Here is a 16533-nt window from a genome sequence, read left to right as displayed (position 1 = left end):
ATTGATAGTTGAAGAACCTATATGTGCTGCATATCAAAACATAGTGTTGTTGAATTGTGGGGTTTCTCCGTCAGAAGTTGGTGAAATGTCTTTGCCCTTAACCTTTGAGCTCCCAAATTAGTCAAAATTTGTGATTTTTCATTTTGGACAGCTGTCGCTAATATGTGAGACATTTTAAAACTGTGGCTTTAAGTATCTGAGGCAGGTAGTGAAATTTTGAGTTGAGTTGAATATTTTCTGAAAGGATTACATTTTTACTTGTAATTCACTTGGTACATTTGCATTATATGTTTTGAACAACTTTCTGATGCTCAGTTCTGAAGAAAGGTACAATTGCTGGTTCTCATTCCTAGAATAATGCCTCTCCCTGCCCTCCAGGTTTGAGATGAAACTCTTTTTTTGCTGCAAACTTCCCTTTCTTCTGGTCACTCACTCTTCGTTCTCTACATCCTTCACCACCCATAACCCAGTTGTATTTAGATGACTCTACCCAAATCCAAACAGTTTTGCAAAAAATTTAGCACCCATGGTTTATAAATCTCTATTTACTGAAATGTGATACTTAACAGTCATCAATGTCTGGATATCAGCTCTCGGGTAATGTCTCTTTGGTGAAGAAACGCAAATCATCAATGAAACTTGTAGATCTTCACTTTTGTTTAGAACTCCAAATACTTAATTTTTTGCCTTTAGTAAGAAATGTGCTGGTATATTGCAGCAATGGAAATTACCTGTGTGTTCGCATTGTGGTGTGGACATGGTCATGTCCGGATCTTTATTGGAGTGCCTACTATAGAAGGGGGAGGGGGAGTCATAAATCTGCATGTTGGCTTAGTACTATATTAAATTATAGGATGTCAACATTTATTAAAATTTTGGGGGTACATATTAATGTTTTTAGTGAGAATTATGACCCCAGTATTCGTTTTTAAAGCTTATTTTTATGTACCTTGTCTTAGATTTAAGTTGATGGTTACGTTCATTTTCTTTTCCTCTTTCAGCTTCCTCTCAAATTATCACCTACGACAATTCCTTCATGATCAAAAAAGCTGTTCCCTTACTCACAATTCACAAATAAAATATAACTGTCGTTATAGAACTGATAAGTTTGAAAGTAAAGTGTGCTGTTTGTCATTATAACCAACTGAGCAAAGTAACGTATTAATGTTGGACACAAGTCAGACACTATAGAAAACTCAGTATAATTTGAAACCACAACTAGTTCCAACAGCCATTTACACTTTTAGTGAATACTATTTGTTACAATCTGAGTTCACAGAATGGAAAATTACTTTGGAAACTATAGGAAAATACAACAAACTCAATTTGTTCCATCGGCCGATGTAATACTATTTGAAACAGTGCTCCTCAAATATGTACAGGTACAGGGGTTGCGGGACGAGGAAGGTGCACACTTTATATTGAAAGCTGATCGAAATCAATAGTGATCAAATTTAGCACAGAATCAGCAGACCTCATGAGTAATGTGGGGTTTATAATTGCCTAGCTCCAATAGGCATGGAGATAATAGGGGAAAACATACTTTTTGTAGCCCCTGACAACTGCCCGGCATGACAGGGCATATTGTGTAGGAATGGTAACGCTGTGCCTTACCGCGCTGCTGTGCAGTGCTTCCTACACGTGAGGGGCACACAGTGGTTTCCTAGCCCCTTCCACATAGGCTGAACAGATAGTGGGGAAGGAACTGAGAGAGGGGAGGAGTAGATAGACAGTGAGAGGGAGGAGGAGGAGGAGATGTGCGAATTATATATGTCAGACGTGTCTCAGGGCAAAACTCTCTTCCAGCCTCTCTGTCGACTGCTGTTGCCCAACTATCTGCAATGTGCAGTGATAAGGGTAAAGAGGTGTGTACTCAGCTCCAAGTGTGTACTTTGCCCAGTGTGGCAGGTGGGTAGTGAGGGATTAGTAACGGCCTAATTCATCATCCATCAACAGTGAGGCATATCAGTGGATACATTCAGTACACTATGACAAATGGTATCATACACTGTGTTGGTAGAGCTGTGCTGCTCACTCCACAGTGATCACGTGCCTCCTTCAGAGCTAAGTTGCAACCGAGGTAATAAATATTGAGTTGCTTACAATTATTACATATGCCAGTACAATCCTATACCTATGACATTGCGTCCCTTATGTATAGGAGGCACAACCACAACTCCTCCGTGGCATCCGAACACACCACTATTTCAGCAGATATATTCAGTATGTAAAGCCACATGCTTTATTTTGTAACTTAACATCACTTGTGAGTAGGACAATGTCAAAAAGAAAATGGACTGCAGTTGGATCAGTGTGACCAAATACCAAGCAACATAATGACGTTCACAGACTGAAAAGTTCTCAGGAAAAATATTCGCGACTGTCTTCGATGCGTGCTACAGCTTCTATTAGTAGAGCCTGCGATATGGTCTGACTGTGTGATGCCCATTTGCATTACAAGAAGCAACATTCGGCTGCATCCAGAACCTCAGACACCTTCCAGCAGCATGACATTTGCTTACGATACGTGATACGACAACCAGCTGCGTGCAGAGCTGCCGAGGCTGCACGACGGTATGAAGCACGATTGCAACAAATCGTGAAGCACTCGGTCGTATGAGTGTGCCATTCACGTAACACTTTAATGAAGGAAGGCTTCTATTATGATTCACATAAAAATTACTCGAAGGACAAATCCGTTAAAATTGGAGCACTACTTGCACTGTGTGTACATTGCGGGGCAAAGAGGTTTCTAGCAGAACCTCATGACCTATGATCTATGAATGGGAAAATAAAACTTGATCAGATGCTACAACTACCAACAGATCTTCTCACCTACATGTCAGGTACCGTATTAGAGTCAAAACGTTTACTGCTGCACAACATTAGAAAGTGTAACATTTTGTTTCAGATGACATCTCTTGGTGCAACATCAGTTTGTGAGCGCTTTAATTTTCTAACGACATTTACAGTGCAGGGGGGAGGTTTACCACGAGGTGAGTTCTCTCTTCCCACCACGTGACCATCATTTAATATGCCCGCAGTTATACTTCACAGGCAGTGACAAACTAGAAACAAATAAGAGATGTGCACACATTCCAGGAACAAGCTGCCACATTGTGCTAAACATTGCAAAACATGTTCCATAACCTCATCAAACAGTTTATGATCACTCTGAAATGAATGTAGACAGGTGATTGCAAAGTTGTGATACACTTAGATCGACGGTCACCAGGCCAACACCAGTGGCACTTCAGTGGTAATTGCAACTGAAAGTACTGATCGCTGTCACACCCTGTGTCACATTTTGGGAACTTGTGGACCGTACGACATTGGCAGCGATCCTCAAATTATGTAAGCACTGTCCATTTGTGAGAATTTCATTGTATCCAGAGGTGCCTCGGTATTACATGCAGCACACATCAGGGAAATGTTTCCACAGAAGAAAATTTGGTAAATGTGTGCTGGGACACAATTGACACTGGGAGCGGCGCATCAGGAACGGTGTACACAGAGCACACTCATAACACTGAAGCACAATGTGTGATGCCGAGTTGGTCTCGGTGCCGCATCACATAATACCAACAACGTGTAGACCGAGCAATCCTGTTATACTGTGGGAGAAATATAAAGCGACAGTGAGTTAGGAGATACTTGTCTCTGTCTGCAGAGACAGTCTGTGTGTTTTCAACAAAATGCTTATTATACTAGGAGACAAATGTGTGGTCATGTGCAACAAAATATTACTCCACAATGTGACCATCAGCATTTGATACAGACAGAATACATATCTGCGATATGCATTATGAAGTCGACAATTTGCACGCTTTTGTTGGAGCCGAGAGACCGCAGTTGAATTATGACCGGAAGCAGGCCTATGACATTATTATGGATTGCATAGCACATCAAAGGGGTGGCATTATTTTCCTCAATGTGCCCAGAGATAAAGGTAACACGTTTCTACCAAATTTGAATCTGGCAGACATACAGGCACAGAGAGGTTGTGTTCGCCACCACTTCGGCCATTACGATAATGTTGCTAGGAGGAGGAAAGATGGGCCATTCGACACTCAATTTACCACTTGACATCGTGAGACAAAAATATCCGTCACGAAATGTAAGAAATACCATTTGTCATGGAGCATTACTGCAGATATGTAAAGTAATACTTTGGAACAAGTGCTCAGTGGTACACAAGAATGTTATTGAGGCACTTTGTGTTAGGAGTAGCCACAAAACAGTGGAAGGTGCTGTGGGGCCCCTGTATGGAGACTTTTTGTTATAACTTCAAGTTAAACAAATGTATTTCAAGGAAGACGCAATACATGACAGTCACAGATCGAGTAAACAGAGTAAGACGTGTGTACGCTTTAACAGTCAAATCATAACTGAGTCAAGAGTTTAACAGCCGCTGGCTGGCTGGCCACTTAGGTGGCGCTGCTACTGCACGGCTGGCAGACAGTGCCACATGTAGAGGACGCGCGTAACTGTGCGGCAGCACTTTGAAAGATTGGCGAAGTTTTTGCACAGGTCTTGATGGAGGTGGCCTGTAGATTGCTAACATCCATAGGTGTTGTTTGACTGGCAGTAAAGTCTCGAGGAGGAGGCTTGCCGTACGGACGGAAGTGTCCCCGATGATAACAGGTCGAGATGACAGGAGATGTGGGGGTCGAATCTGCTGGGGCCCCGTGCACCAGTCTGCCCGTTGCGGCAAATCCGGTTGTTATAACAGGAGACATGGGCGATGTGTCCGCGTCCGTAGGAGAAGGAGGCGAATAGATAGGAGAAGGAGGCGAGTAGAGTTGCTCCAACAGATGATGGTCTTCTGGTTCCTGCATGGGCACGTCTCCTGGTGGTGTCAGTTCTTGTGCTGGCACCGATATGATGGTGAGAGGACTGCGTTGTGAGTAATGAGAGATTCCAGTATCCCGAGCAACAGGTAGAGCCGAAGGTGGTGTAGCGGCATCCGGAACAGGTGTTGTCGGCACACGAGGCCAAAGCTGGTCCAAATGATGCACTGCAACACCCGTATCCGTCTGGATTTCATACAGGCGTTGGCCACGGTGTCGTAAGATGGGGCCAGGACTCCATTTTGGCCGCCTGCCATATCCCCGTACTCGTACAGGTTCGTCGGCGGTGACCTGGCCAAGCGAAGGCACCTGCGGCCGTGATGTGGAAGGCTGCAGAAGATGAAGTAGCATGTGGGGCTGTCGGCCATGTAAGAGCTCAGCCGGGCTGTGGTCGCCCATGGGGGTGAAACGGTAAGAAGCCAGAAATTGGAAAAGCGCATCATCAGCAGCAGCAGAAGAAGTCAGGAGTTTCCTCATCTGAGCCTTAAATGTGCGGACCAGTCATTCAGCCTCACCATTTGACTGTGGATGGAACGGAGGGGCCGTGATGATCACAGAAATCCGCAAAATCGGAAGAGGCAAATTGCGGACCATTATCAGTAATACGAGTAGAGGGAAGGCCTTCCAAAGAGAGATTGCAAGCTAGAGCATTGGTGGTTGCCGCAGTGGTAGGCGACATGCAACGGACAATGAAAGGAGAGTTAGAGTAGATGTCAATAACGAGAAGCCAATAAGTACCTAAAAAAGGTCCAGCGAAGTCAGCATTAATACGCTCCCAGGGCTTCTCAGGCGAAGGCCACGGTGACAAAGATGACTTCGGGGTGGCAACCTGTGATGCACAAGGGCCGCAGGCAGTGACCATGTGTGCGATTTCAGAGTTGATGCCGGGTCAGTACACATGACGGCACACCAGAGATTTTGTGTGAGAGACACCCCAGTGCCCTTGGTGAAGGAGGCGCAAGACCGAAGCACGCAAAGATGCAGGTACCACAACACGAGGTGAAGCATTTTCAGTGGGAAGGAGGATAACACCATCCCTAGCGTAGTAGTTCCGCAACAGATCAGAAGTCTTAGCGGATGGACGATCTGGCCAACCCTTCTGAATACAGCGTAAAACCCGGGAGAGGGTAGGGTCAGAACCCGTAGCAGCTGCCAGCCGGTCCCGGTGATGGGGAACCCGTCCACAACCCGCTGCTCGGCAACATCCAGGTGCAAACACAAAAGGTCGTCCCTACCGAATGCCAGATCAGGACCCATGGGATGGCGAGACAGTGCATCAGCATTCGCATGTTGAGCCGTCGGCCGGAAATGAATCTCATAATTGAAACGAGACGAGTAAAGACCCCAACGCTGGAGGCGGTGTGCAGCCTTGCCGGGAAGTGACATTGATGGATGAAACAAGTGGTTTGTGATCCGTAACAAGATGAAATTTGGATCCATAGAGAAAAACACCAAACTTATGAAGAGCATAAATTATGGCCAAAGCTTCTTTTTGAATTTGAGAATACTTTTGTTTGGCATCCATGAGCGTTTTGGAGGCATAACCAATGGGTTGTTCAGAACCGTCAGAAAAACGGTGCGCAAGGACTGCACCGACCTTGTATTGAGAGGCATCCGTGGCAAGAACAAGATGCTGGCCCGGTTGATAAGTAGCCAGACACGGGGCCTGTTTCAGTATAATCTTCAATTTCTGGAAAGCCGCATCGCATGATGTGGACAAGTGAAAAGGCACGTTTTTATGCAACAGGCGATGCAATGGCTGAGCCACCGAAGCAGCAGATGGTAAAAACTTGTGATAGTATGCTATTTTTCACGATAAGGCCTGCAGTTCCTTAACAGATGTAGAGCGAGGAAGGGTGTCGATCACAGTGACAGTTTGCTGAAGCGGACAAATACCATCCCGAAGAGAGTTGAAACCCCAAGTATGTGATAGATGCCTGAAAAAATTGTGATTTATAAAGATTAAAGACCGGCAGTCTGTAAGACATGAAAAAGTGTTTGGAGATGTTGGAGATGTTCGTCAGTGGTGGAGCCAGTGACAACAATGACGCCCTGGTAATTTATACACCCAGGGACAGTGAGCAATAATTGTTCCAAGAATCGCTGAAAGAGAGCAGGGGCGCTGGCAACCCCAAATGGCAATCGTTGGTATTGATAGAGGCCGAAAGATGTGTTAAGGTCCAGAAACTGCCAGGAAGCAGCGTCGAGAGGAAGTTGATAAGCTTCTGACATGTCAAGTTAAGAAAAATACTGGCCTCCAGCAAGTTTAGTGAACAATTCTTCAGGTTGAGGCATAGGGTAAGTATTGATGAGACATTGAGCATTTACAGTGGCTTTGAAATCGCCACAGAGACGAATATCACCATTTGGCTTAGCAACGACAATGACAGGAGAGGACCACTCACTGGAAGTGACAGGAAGCAAGACCCCTGAGACGATCCAACTCCCATTTGACCTGATCACGAAGGGCCACAGGAATGGGCCGAGCCCGAAAAAACTTTGGCCGAGCAGTGGGTTTGAGCGTGATATGAGCTTCAAAGTCGTTTGCACGGCTTAACCCAGGAGAAAAATGGGACAAAAATGTCGTCGACAAGGAATCCAATTGAGCATAAGGAATAGCATCAGAGACGATATTGACAGTCATATATGGAGAACCCAAAAACACGAAAGGCATCGAAACCAAAAAGATTCTCCGCATTACTATGGTCGACCACAAATATGGGAACAGTGCGAACGACAGATTTGTAAGATACCTCACCATCAAATTGTCCCAAGAGAGACATCTTCTGTTTATTGTAAGTCCCTAATTGCGTAGTGACAGATGACAGGATTGGAGAACCCAACTGAAGATACGTCTGAGAATTGATGATAGCGGCAGCAGAACCAGTATCCACCTGCATGCGAACATCTCGACCAAGTATTTGGACAGTGAGGAATAACTTCCCTGAAAGGGAAGAAGTACAATTGACAGACAACACAGAATCAGAATCAGCGTCATGTCCATGAACATCATGTATGCGGTCGGATTTGCAAACGAATGACATATGACCCCTCTTTTTTTTTTTTTTTTTTTTGTGACACACGGCCCAACGCTGTGGACAATCTTCTTGTGATTGTTTCGTAAAACACCGCGGACATGAAGGAAGTTGCCGTGGGTTTTGCTGCAGTTTCTTAGAGGTTTGTTTACGGTTAGGCCGAGGCTGCACTTGGGAGCATACTGCGGCCATGTCGGCCGGCGGGGACACGCCACACGCTTCGTCAACATCGCACAGTGGTTGTATTTCCCCGACATTGCCCCATGCCTCTATTTGCGCTCCAGCGGTGCGAGAAATTTCAAAAGCTGAGCGATGGATAGGACTTCATCTAGAGTCGGATTTACCAACTGAAGGGCACGTTGCTTAACTTCTTTGTCGGGTGCCGATCGGATAATAGCATCCTGTACCATGGAATCGGCATAGGATTCTTTGTGAACTTCAGTAACAAATTGACACTTTCTACGGAGGCCGTGAAGTTCATCAGCCCAAGCGCGATAGGATTGATTCGGTTGTTTTTGACAACGATAAAAGGCAACATGAGAGGCTACCAGATGTGTTTGCTTTTGAAAATAGATGGACAGGAGTAAGCACATTTCAGCAAAGGACAAAGACGCAGGATCTTCCAAAGGAGCCAATTGCGGCAACAACCAATTCATTTGAGGTGAAATCCATGAAAGGAACAGAGACTTACGTGTTTGTTCGTCCGCAACATGAAGTGCCAAGAAGTGCTGTCGAAGACGTTTTTCGTAATCAGACCAGTCTTCCGCCGTTTCGTTGTAAGGAGGAAAAGGTGGTAGAGACAACGATGAGAGACGCCCCACATTTGATGCCGCGACGAAATCACGAATCGCATTTGTGAGAAGCGTTTGCTGTTCTATGAGACCTTGCAGTAGTTGCTCTAAAGTAGGCATGGAAACATGCGTCAAAGATGGAAAGGAAAAATCACTACCTCGTTGTTATAACTTCAAGTTGAACAAATATACTTCAAGGAAGACGCAATACATGAAAGTCACAGATAAAGTAAGCAGAGTAAGACGTGTGTACACTTTAACAGTCAAATCATAACTGAGTCCGGGTTTAGTGGCTGATGGCTGCTTAGGTGGTGCAGCTGCTGCATGGCTGGCAGACAGCGCCACATGTAGAGGACGCACGTAACTGTGCGGCGGCACTTTGAAAGATCGGCGAGTCACAACACTTTCAGATGTTGCCAGTCATCAGCAGATCTAGACACATGTGTAAGAAATTCATATTTATGGAGCCAGATGCACAAATTATTGTTGAAACTAAACACAGGATTATGTTTAGTGATTCACTGTGCACAAGTGTTCTCAGAATATTTATTAGCTACTGGAGAAGAACGTACTGTTGACACAGCTGGCAGTATAAACCTTTCATCAAAATTTTGCACTGTGGTATCTTGCATTGAGGAGCTTATAAATTGTGCATGGCTACATATTGCAGATGACTGTCGCAATATGGTATGTTTCACAAAACCGGCCAGTCTTTTGCCTAGAAATGGTTCTGTCAGTAATACAGTACTACATCTGTTACTGGGAGAGGTTACTAAAATTGCATGTAGTGATGCAGCAGTTGATGCTTCGGAGTTTCTGAATTCTCTCAATCTTGCTGGTCTGCCGCAACTGATAACATGATTTAGAAGCCTCAGTGCTCCACAGGTTTACTATGTAAAATGACTGTGTGTTAGGCGAACATTGGCCAGTGTGTTTGAGACTGCGGTCTTAGCAGGTTAACTAGTAAGGGTGAGAGACAATCTGTTTTCATATCCCGAATACTCCTCACTCCAACATACCTCCCCTTCACATTTTGCAGACTTAAATTTGTGGTACGATTATCATTTGTAGTTATGATGAATAAGGCACAGGAGCAGGCGATTTATTACTGTTGAATTACTGTTTCATCACAGTGTTTCTTGTGCAGTTTGTTTGCATTTGTCCAGGAAGTGTATCGAAGAATTCTGTAAAATTAGCAAAGCTTACTATAAATAAATAAACAAGTACAATCTTTTTTACTGCCCACATTAGTGATGATCTGTCTACTTTCTACATGTACCCTATTTCTGTGGCGATCAAATATTTTATTAATTCCTGATATCTGCACTACAGTCTACATTCAACTGGCTATGGCACAGAGAAAGTAATATGATGAGCTAACTAAACACAGATTGGAATAAGTTACTTCTGCAGGTGGCCTGCAAACACCCATTGTGTGAAGATGAGGTGGACAGAAATTGTCTGCGATTGGCAAATGCATATCTGTTTGAAGTTGCGGGTATTTAGTTAGTCAGGAATAAAAAGGAATTCTCTCTCTCTCTCTCTCTCTCTCTCTGTTTCAGTCCCATCTTTCCCCCTCTCTCCCCCCTTCCTCCCTCTTTTCGTCCAAAATACCTGTTATATGTAGAAGATTGTGGTATTATGTAGTGTGGTGTATGTACAGAAATAATAAGTGTTACTGTTGGTAATTAAGACTTTCTTGTACAGTATTTTGAAGCCAATAATGCTGACATGTAAATAAATTAATTATTTCTCCTCAGGTAATGCATTGGAGGATTTGACACTGGATGAACCATTTAGTTTAACAGCTTCCCTAGACAAAGACTTAGAAGCAGAATCTCCACTGTCTATATCTGCAGGATTAGCAAGTTCTGGTAAGTATGTATTGTATATTCTTTAATTTGATGAAAAGTTTCCCTGCACATTTTTGAGTATACACTCATTTAGAGCTTCATAAATGCCTGTATGGGCTTGTTGAAGTAAGTGATACATTTCTCTCTCTCTCTCTCTCTCTCTCTCTCTCTCTCTCTCTTTCTCTCTCTCTCTGTATTTGTGTGTGTGTGTGTGTGTGTGTGTGTGTGTGTGTGTGTGTAAAAAAATAATGGCCTATTTTGTATGTCATTATTACACACTCTGAGTTAGTAAAGGAGGAAACACCGTCAACTATTATATTTAGTTCCAGTAGACTAGTAAATCAGTTTGAAGAGTGTACATCAGACATCTGCATGTTGCTAAGTTAATTTGGTTGCTACTTCCTACTCTTTATCAGATGAAGGACCATCTACCTGAAAATGTAGAACAGCGCTGTGTTACTTACTTTATATCTTTTGCAGTCATCCCAAATTCTTTGTAAATGTTTGGTTACGTAATGTTGTGGAAGTCCTTAGTGTCTTCGATTTGTTTTTCACTTTTTATGTGTGTGAAAGGTTTGTCAGACACAATAACCAACTGCACCTACCCTCTACTGAGCCACTTGCAGTAGCCGAATGCATCAGAGAAAGCTAGGAGAATATTGCATTCTGGTAGCCAGAGAAGGGCTGCAGTCACATGTAGTGTGGTAGCAACAAATAATTTTGTGACATTGTACTTATTCTCTTTTTTGAGTATGTGTGTTGTAAGATAGTAAAGGATGTAAAGCATGCACACAGTTCAATGGAAATATTAGAAAGTTTTTGGCAAGCACAGAGATAATTAATACATACTCAGGCGTTGTTATAAAAAGCAACTAAATAAAATCAGTATGAGTGTAAGGACAACTTTATGAGTAGTATTCAGTAGATCTGCAAGCAAACCCTATCAACCATTTGCCAGAATGACATTAAACAATTTGCATTGCTTATTATTTGCTGCTGCTGCTGCTGCTGTTGTTGTGACCGTCGGTCCAAAGATTGGTTTAATGCAGCTCACTGAGCCAATCTATGCTGTGCAAGTCTATTCATCTTTGCTTCATTACTGGAAACTACATCCACTTGGGCCTGGTTACTGTAGTGAAGTCAGGGTGTATATGCCCCGGGAAATCCAGGAAAAATCCAGGAATTTTTTCATCCAGTAGAAAACCGGGAAAAACCCGGGAATTATTCGGAATTTCGGGAATTTTTCATGGTTTTAATTGTCAGTTAAATTTTGTAATTTTGACTGGTACGAACTGATACTCTAACAGAAAATAGTACTATATCCCGCTACTGCAGTATAATACTTCAGCAATAAATCATAAACGAGAGAAAAATACCAAAATATAACTTAAGTTGCAAAGGAAATGCGCCATTTACAATAACAAAACACAGTACACATATAGGTGTCTGCCAACAGCAAAATGCGTCGAAGGCCCTAGGATGTAGACTATGCAATACTTCATAACAACAAACTGCTTCTGATGAGTGTGACTTCACGAGTGTTCACATTGGGTTGGTTTGAGCAGTTGCCAGTGGGCTCACGCTCATGCGCAGTTCTGTCACACAAGAACAGTACCTTTCCCGCTTCTCTGGTTGCTTGAAGCCAGATACTAACTGGAAAATTTTTTTCTGGCACGCCCCAGGTGCCAGATTCGCACATGCGCAAAGAAGTTCAGGTTGTACTGGGGAGGTGGGTAGTCTCCACGTGACCTGTCTTTATGTTTAGTGCTTTTGCTATTTCCTCTTAGGGTACAGCTCCCATGTCAAATGAAAGCAAAACAGATTTCTTAGGGTACAGCTCCCATGTCAAATGAAAGCAAAACAGATTTCTGTGGCCGGGAGTTATCATGGGAAGTAAAATACATTCACATAATTACAGAAGACTGAAATATATTACTAGTTTCAGTTTTGTGATTTTATTTCATTTCCACATTTTTGGCAGTCGGGCAATAATTGCCTTGCAGAACAGTGAAGTTATTTTTGTCAGTTTTGTTTCATTCCACAGTATAGGCTAGTTTGCTGAATTCCAAGTGCACATTTTCATCTTCTGGCACGTATGACATTTTGCCATAAGAAAGAACCAAACTAGAGATAGTACAGTACTGGTACTCGGAGAAAATATACATCCTGAAAACCACTCTGGGAAGCATAATATTAGGTTGGGGCCTACTTCTTTGTGAATCTGGACATACAAATGTGCACTTCAGGCTGAATTATACATTTCAGTACGGTTTACGAACTTTTGAGTTCTCGTAGCATCCTCTGATGCCCTGTTTCTTTTATGACATAGTGTAAGATATCTTAATGCTTTATACGTATGAACGTGCAGGCTTCCTTCACTATCGTAGCTGCGCAAGTGCAGTAACACCTGTTTTCTTGCACTCTGGCAACTGTCAAAATGAATCTATTTCTAACAGGTCTCGAGAAAATACTGCGAACAGTGGTTCGAAAAGCATTCCCTTTTGCGCAAGACGAATTACGTTACATGTGAGGTGTGTGATGAATATCTTAAATCACAGAGCGTTTGACTCTCGTTTACAACTTAATATTTTGAGGACTGGCCACATAGAAGAATTTTGAGACCAGAAATTTATGTCATTACTTTAAATTTTACTGGTACATTTGTGTGATGTTTGATGTTTGTTAAAGTGTAACACATGCAAAAAAGACCAATATTACTTGCGAAAGCTTAGCTTTTCTTGTAGCTACACTACGTATATTAGTCTAAACCGTCAACTTTTCCTATACGTTCGCACCACTTAACGGTGATGTCGCTTTCGGCCGACCACATCACGTGTCCTACGCTTCGAATACCTACCTGTCACCGGCCGGCGAGATCACATGATACAAACCAGGATCGGCTTACAAAAGGGTACGGCGATCTCGATTTCTGCGCTTCGGAAGCTGAGGTGCCGTCTTCGGTGGAATTCGGACTTACATTTTCGTAATTACGAAAATACCTAGCTTACACATTGCCGCATATCGGCAGAGATCTCTTTTTTGCCAGATTTCGTTTTCTAAAGTGGCAGCGGGAAGTTCTACACCAACGACATATAAAAAGTTAACTATTCAAAGGATTGATAAGTTTTACAGTTCCGTGGGAAAGTATACTGTCACTTAACAAGGAAAAAGAGTATTTTTTAACTGGGAGAAGTCCGGGAAATTGTTTTCCTCGTCCATGTATACACTCTGTGAAGCTTCTGTCTTTCTCTACAGTTATTACAGTGCACAGTTCCCTAAATTACCAAATTGACTATTCCTCAATATCTCACTGTATATCTTATCAGCTGGTCCATTCTGTCAGGCTGTAAACTTCCTAGCTTTAAATTCATATTAGATGTTAATATATTTCTCTCTCTCTCCCTCTCTCTCTCTCTCTCTCTCTCGCTCTCTCTCTCCCCCTCTCCCTCTCTCCCTCCCTCCCCCCCCCCCCCTCTCTCTCTCTCTCTCTCTCTCTCTCTCTCTCTCTCTCTCCCCCCCCCCCCTCCCCCCCCCCCTTCATCTTCTTCTTCTGCCATCATTGGTTATTTTGTTACCCAAATAGCAAACTTATCTATTAATTTTATTGTCTCATTTCCTGATCTAATTGTTCTGCATCAGCTGCTTTAATTTCATTTCTCTCAATTACCCTCATTTTATTTTTAGTGACGTTCGCCTCACAATAGGGTCGCCAAATCCGAGAGTCGAAATCGAGGACGCGGTCGTATGGCGAACGCCGTAGGCAGAGGAATTGTTGTCAGTTGAGAAAATTGCCTAACTTTTTAATCACAATTACTAAAATATACACAATTGTGTCGCTTAAGTCCAGACTACGTTATACCGAGCTCTGTACCGGTCGCATTTCTGTGACTGTTGAATGGGGGAGAGAAACTTGCTCCGATTCTGTGTGAGTGTATAAAAATGGATGCTACTCGAATTTTTCACGTATATTAATCTCAAATAAACCATGGAATGAGAAATATAAAGACGAGGCAGGCAGCAGAAATAAAAGCAGCATTGTACTGCTTGGGGTGTCACGAGGCTGGAAAGGAGAGGAACTCGAGTTAATAACAGAGATATTTTAAACACTCACTACTTTCGTGGACTTTGGTCTCTCGGTCCGAGACGTTTGTCTTCTAGCATAAAATCGTGGATTGTCTGCAAACTGCACGGTGTATGGAAAACCGATCTCATAACAACTTTTTGAGTCTGTATCTATTCTGTTTCCAATATATTCCGTTTTTGTCTAACAGAAATGAAATGTCATCTGCAAAGCTTGCTTTTTTATTTCTGTATTATCATCATCATCTTTTCTCACTGTCCTCATTTGATCTGTCCTCATTACATTATCTGAATCATTTCAGTTTTGACATTCTTATGCTTTTGCACAGTGTTCGCTTCACCTGTGTTTCTTGACAGATTTTGTCACTTCGAATCTTAACTTCTCTCGTATTTCGAGCACCGACTTCAGGCGCTCTATTTCGGCAGCTCGGAGTATGCTGATGTTTCTCCCATTTGTGGCACGGATTTTAAAGGTGTATGTAGTTAATGGTAAATAAAAGATTTTTTGGCTCTCAAGAACCGGAGGTCATCTGTAAGTCCTAACTTGGTGGTAAAAGTGAGTTCCCTTTTTAATTCCGTCTGTAATTTCTGTAAAACATTTGGTGCCACGAGTTGTGGCGTTTCTATTTTTTCTTCTCAAGCTCAAATTCACTGACTGTCGGTATTCTTTACGGCTTGCTCGATGCCCGGAGGTGGGCAGTAGACTGCGGTCCTCTCTCATTTCTCACGTCCGGCCTTTCCCTCGTGTCCTCCAACTCTTACTGCCGAGGTCCGGTCTCTGTACGAGTTGTAGATAATCTTTCTCTCCTTGTATTTTATCCCGAACAAATTAAGAATTTCAAAGTGTTTATTCCAGTCGATAGAGTCAAAAGCACTTCTAAATTTACAAATACTATAAATGCGGGTTTGCATTTTTCTGACCTATCTCCAAAGATGATTTGTAGGACCAGTTATTGTCTTGCGAGTTCCTACGTATTTCTCGAACCTCGACTGGTGTACCACCAGGTCGGCATCTACCGGTCGTTTGTTCCTTCTGTACGTACTTTGTACTAGGGTTTTACACTTGTGATTTATTAAACTAACGGTTCGTCAATACTTGTACTACAAATGGTACGGCACAGCAATGAGTCGTCCTTTTTTTTTTTGGAGTGCTATAAATAGTTACTCTTGGCATATGTTCAATTACACCTACCGGTATTTCGTAGCATCGACAGATGTTGTTTCCCTGTTGTTCACGTGTCAGTCACAATTCTTTAAGAGACCACTGTATAATGATGGTAGGCTCTGTGGAGAACACATCGATTGGCTGTGTGGCGCCTTCTGTACGAACTACATAATATATAACACTCGAAGGAAAGCAGTTATGAGAGTAACAGGAAATAAAATAAAAGTTAAAATATTTACATTGCTGTCAGACTTATTTCCTCATTTAACAGTAAACATAGGAAATAAAATAAAAAATTCCAGATTCACTCCTTATGAGTCGGTGAGTCAATTGTTTCATTATTCTTTAAAACATACATGTAACATCAGATTGGTAAAACTAATTTTTATTTTTACAAGACACAAGGAGGCACATGCTATATGTTGCAACTATTAGAATTGATTTGATTTAAACATTTTTGTCTTTTGTACTATTTTTCTCTTTATGTAATCATCATGACGGGTATGTTGTTCCTCTTATTTACTGAATAGTCCATAGTGGGTGCCAAATGTCAGCACAATGGATGGTTGGTGTGACTTGGCATTCCATTACATGTGTCTCTGTGTCACTTTAAACAGATTTTAATTATAAATACAATAAAACAAATTACTGAATTGCTGTTATTAACAATGTACGTGCATCTACACTAACATACCGTGGAGAAAATCCTGTAAGTTCAGTGTTATAACCATTGTACTCGTACAGTATTATGGTAATGGC

General features: G+C 42.5%; 1 protein-coding gene across 1 annotated transcript in view; it reads left to right on the top strand.

Moving 5' to 3' along the window:
• LOC124777337 (putative E3 ubiquitin-protein ligase UNKL) overlaps positions 1-16533 on the top strand; it is a 279457-nt gene that overhangs the window by 199977 nt on the left and 62947 nt on the right. The window contains exon 10 of the mRNA XM_047252703.1: positions 10437-10550. Coding sequence (XP_047108659.1) covers positions 10437-10550 — 114 coding nt within the window. The remainder of the gene's footprint in view (positions 1-10436; positions 10551-16533) is intronic.

Source organism: Schistocerca piceifrons, chromosome 2, assembly GCF_021461385.2.
Source record: "Schistocerca piceifrons isolate TAMUIC-IGC-003096 chromosome 2, iqSchPice1.1, whole genome shotgun sequence".
NCBI lineage: Eukaryota > Metazoa > Arthropoda > Insecta > Orthoptera > Acrididae > Schistocerca > Schistocerca piceifrons.
This window is presented reverse-complemented; position numbering and strand designations above follow the sequence as displayed.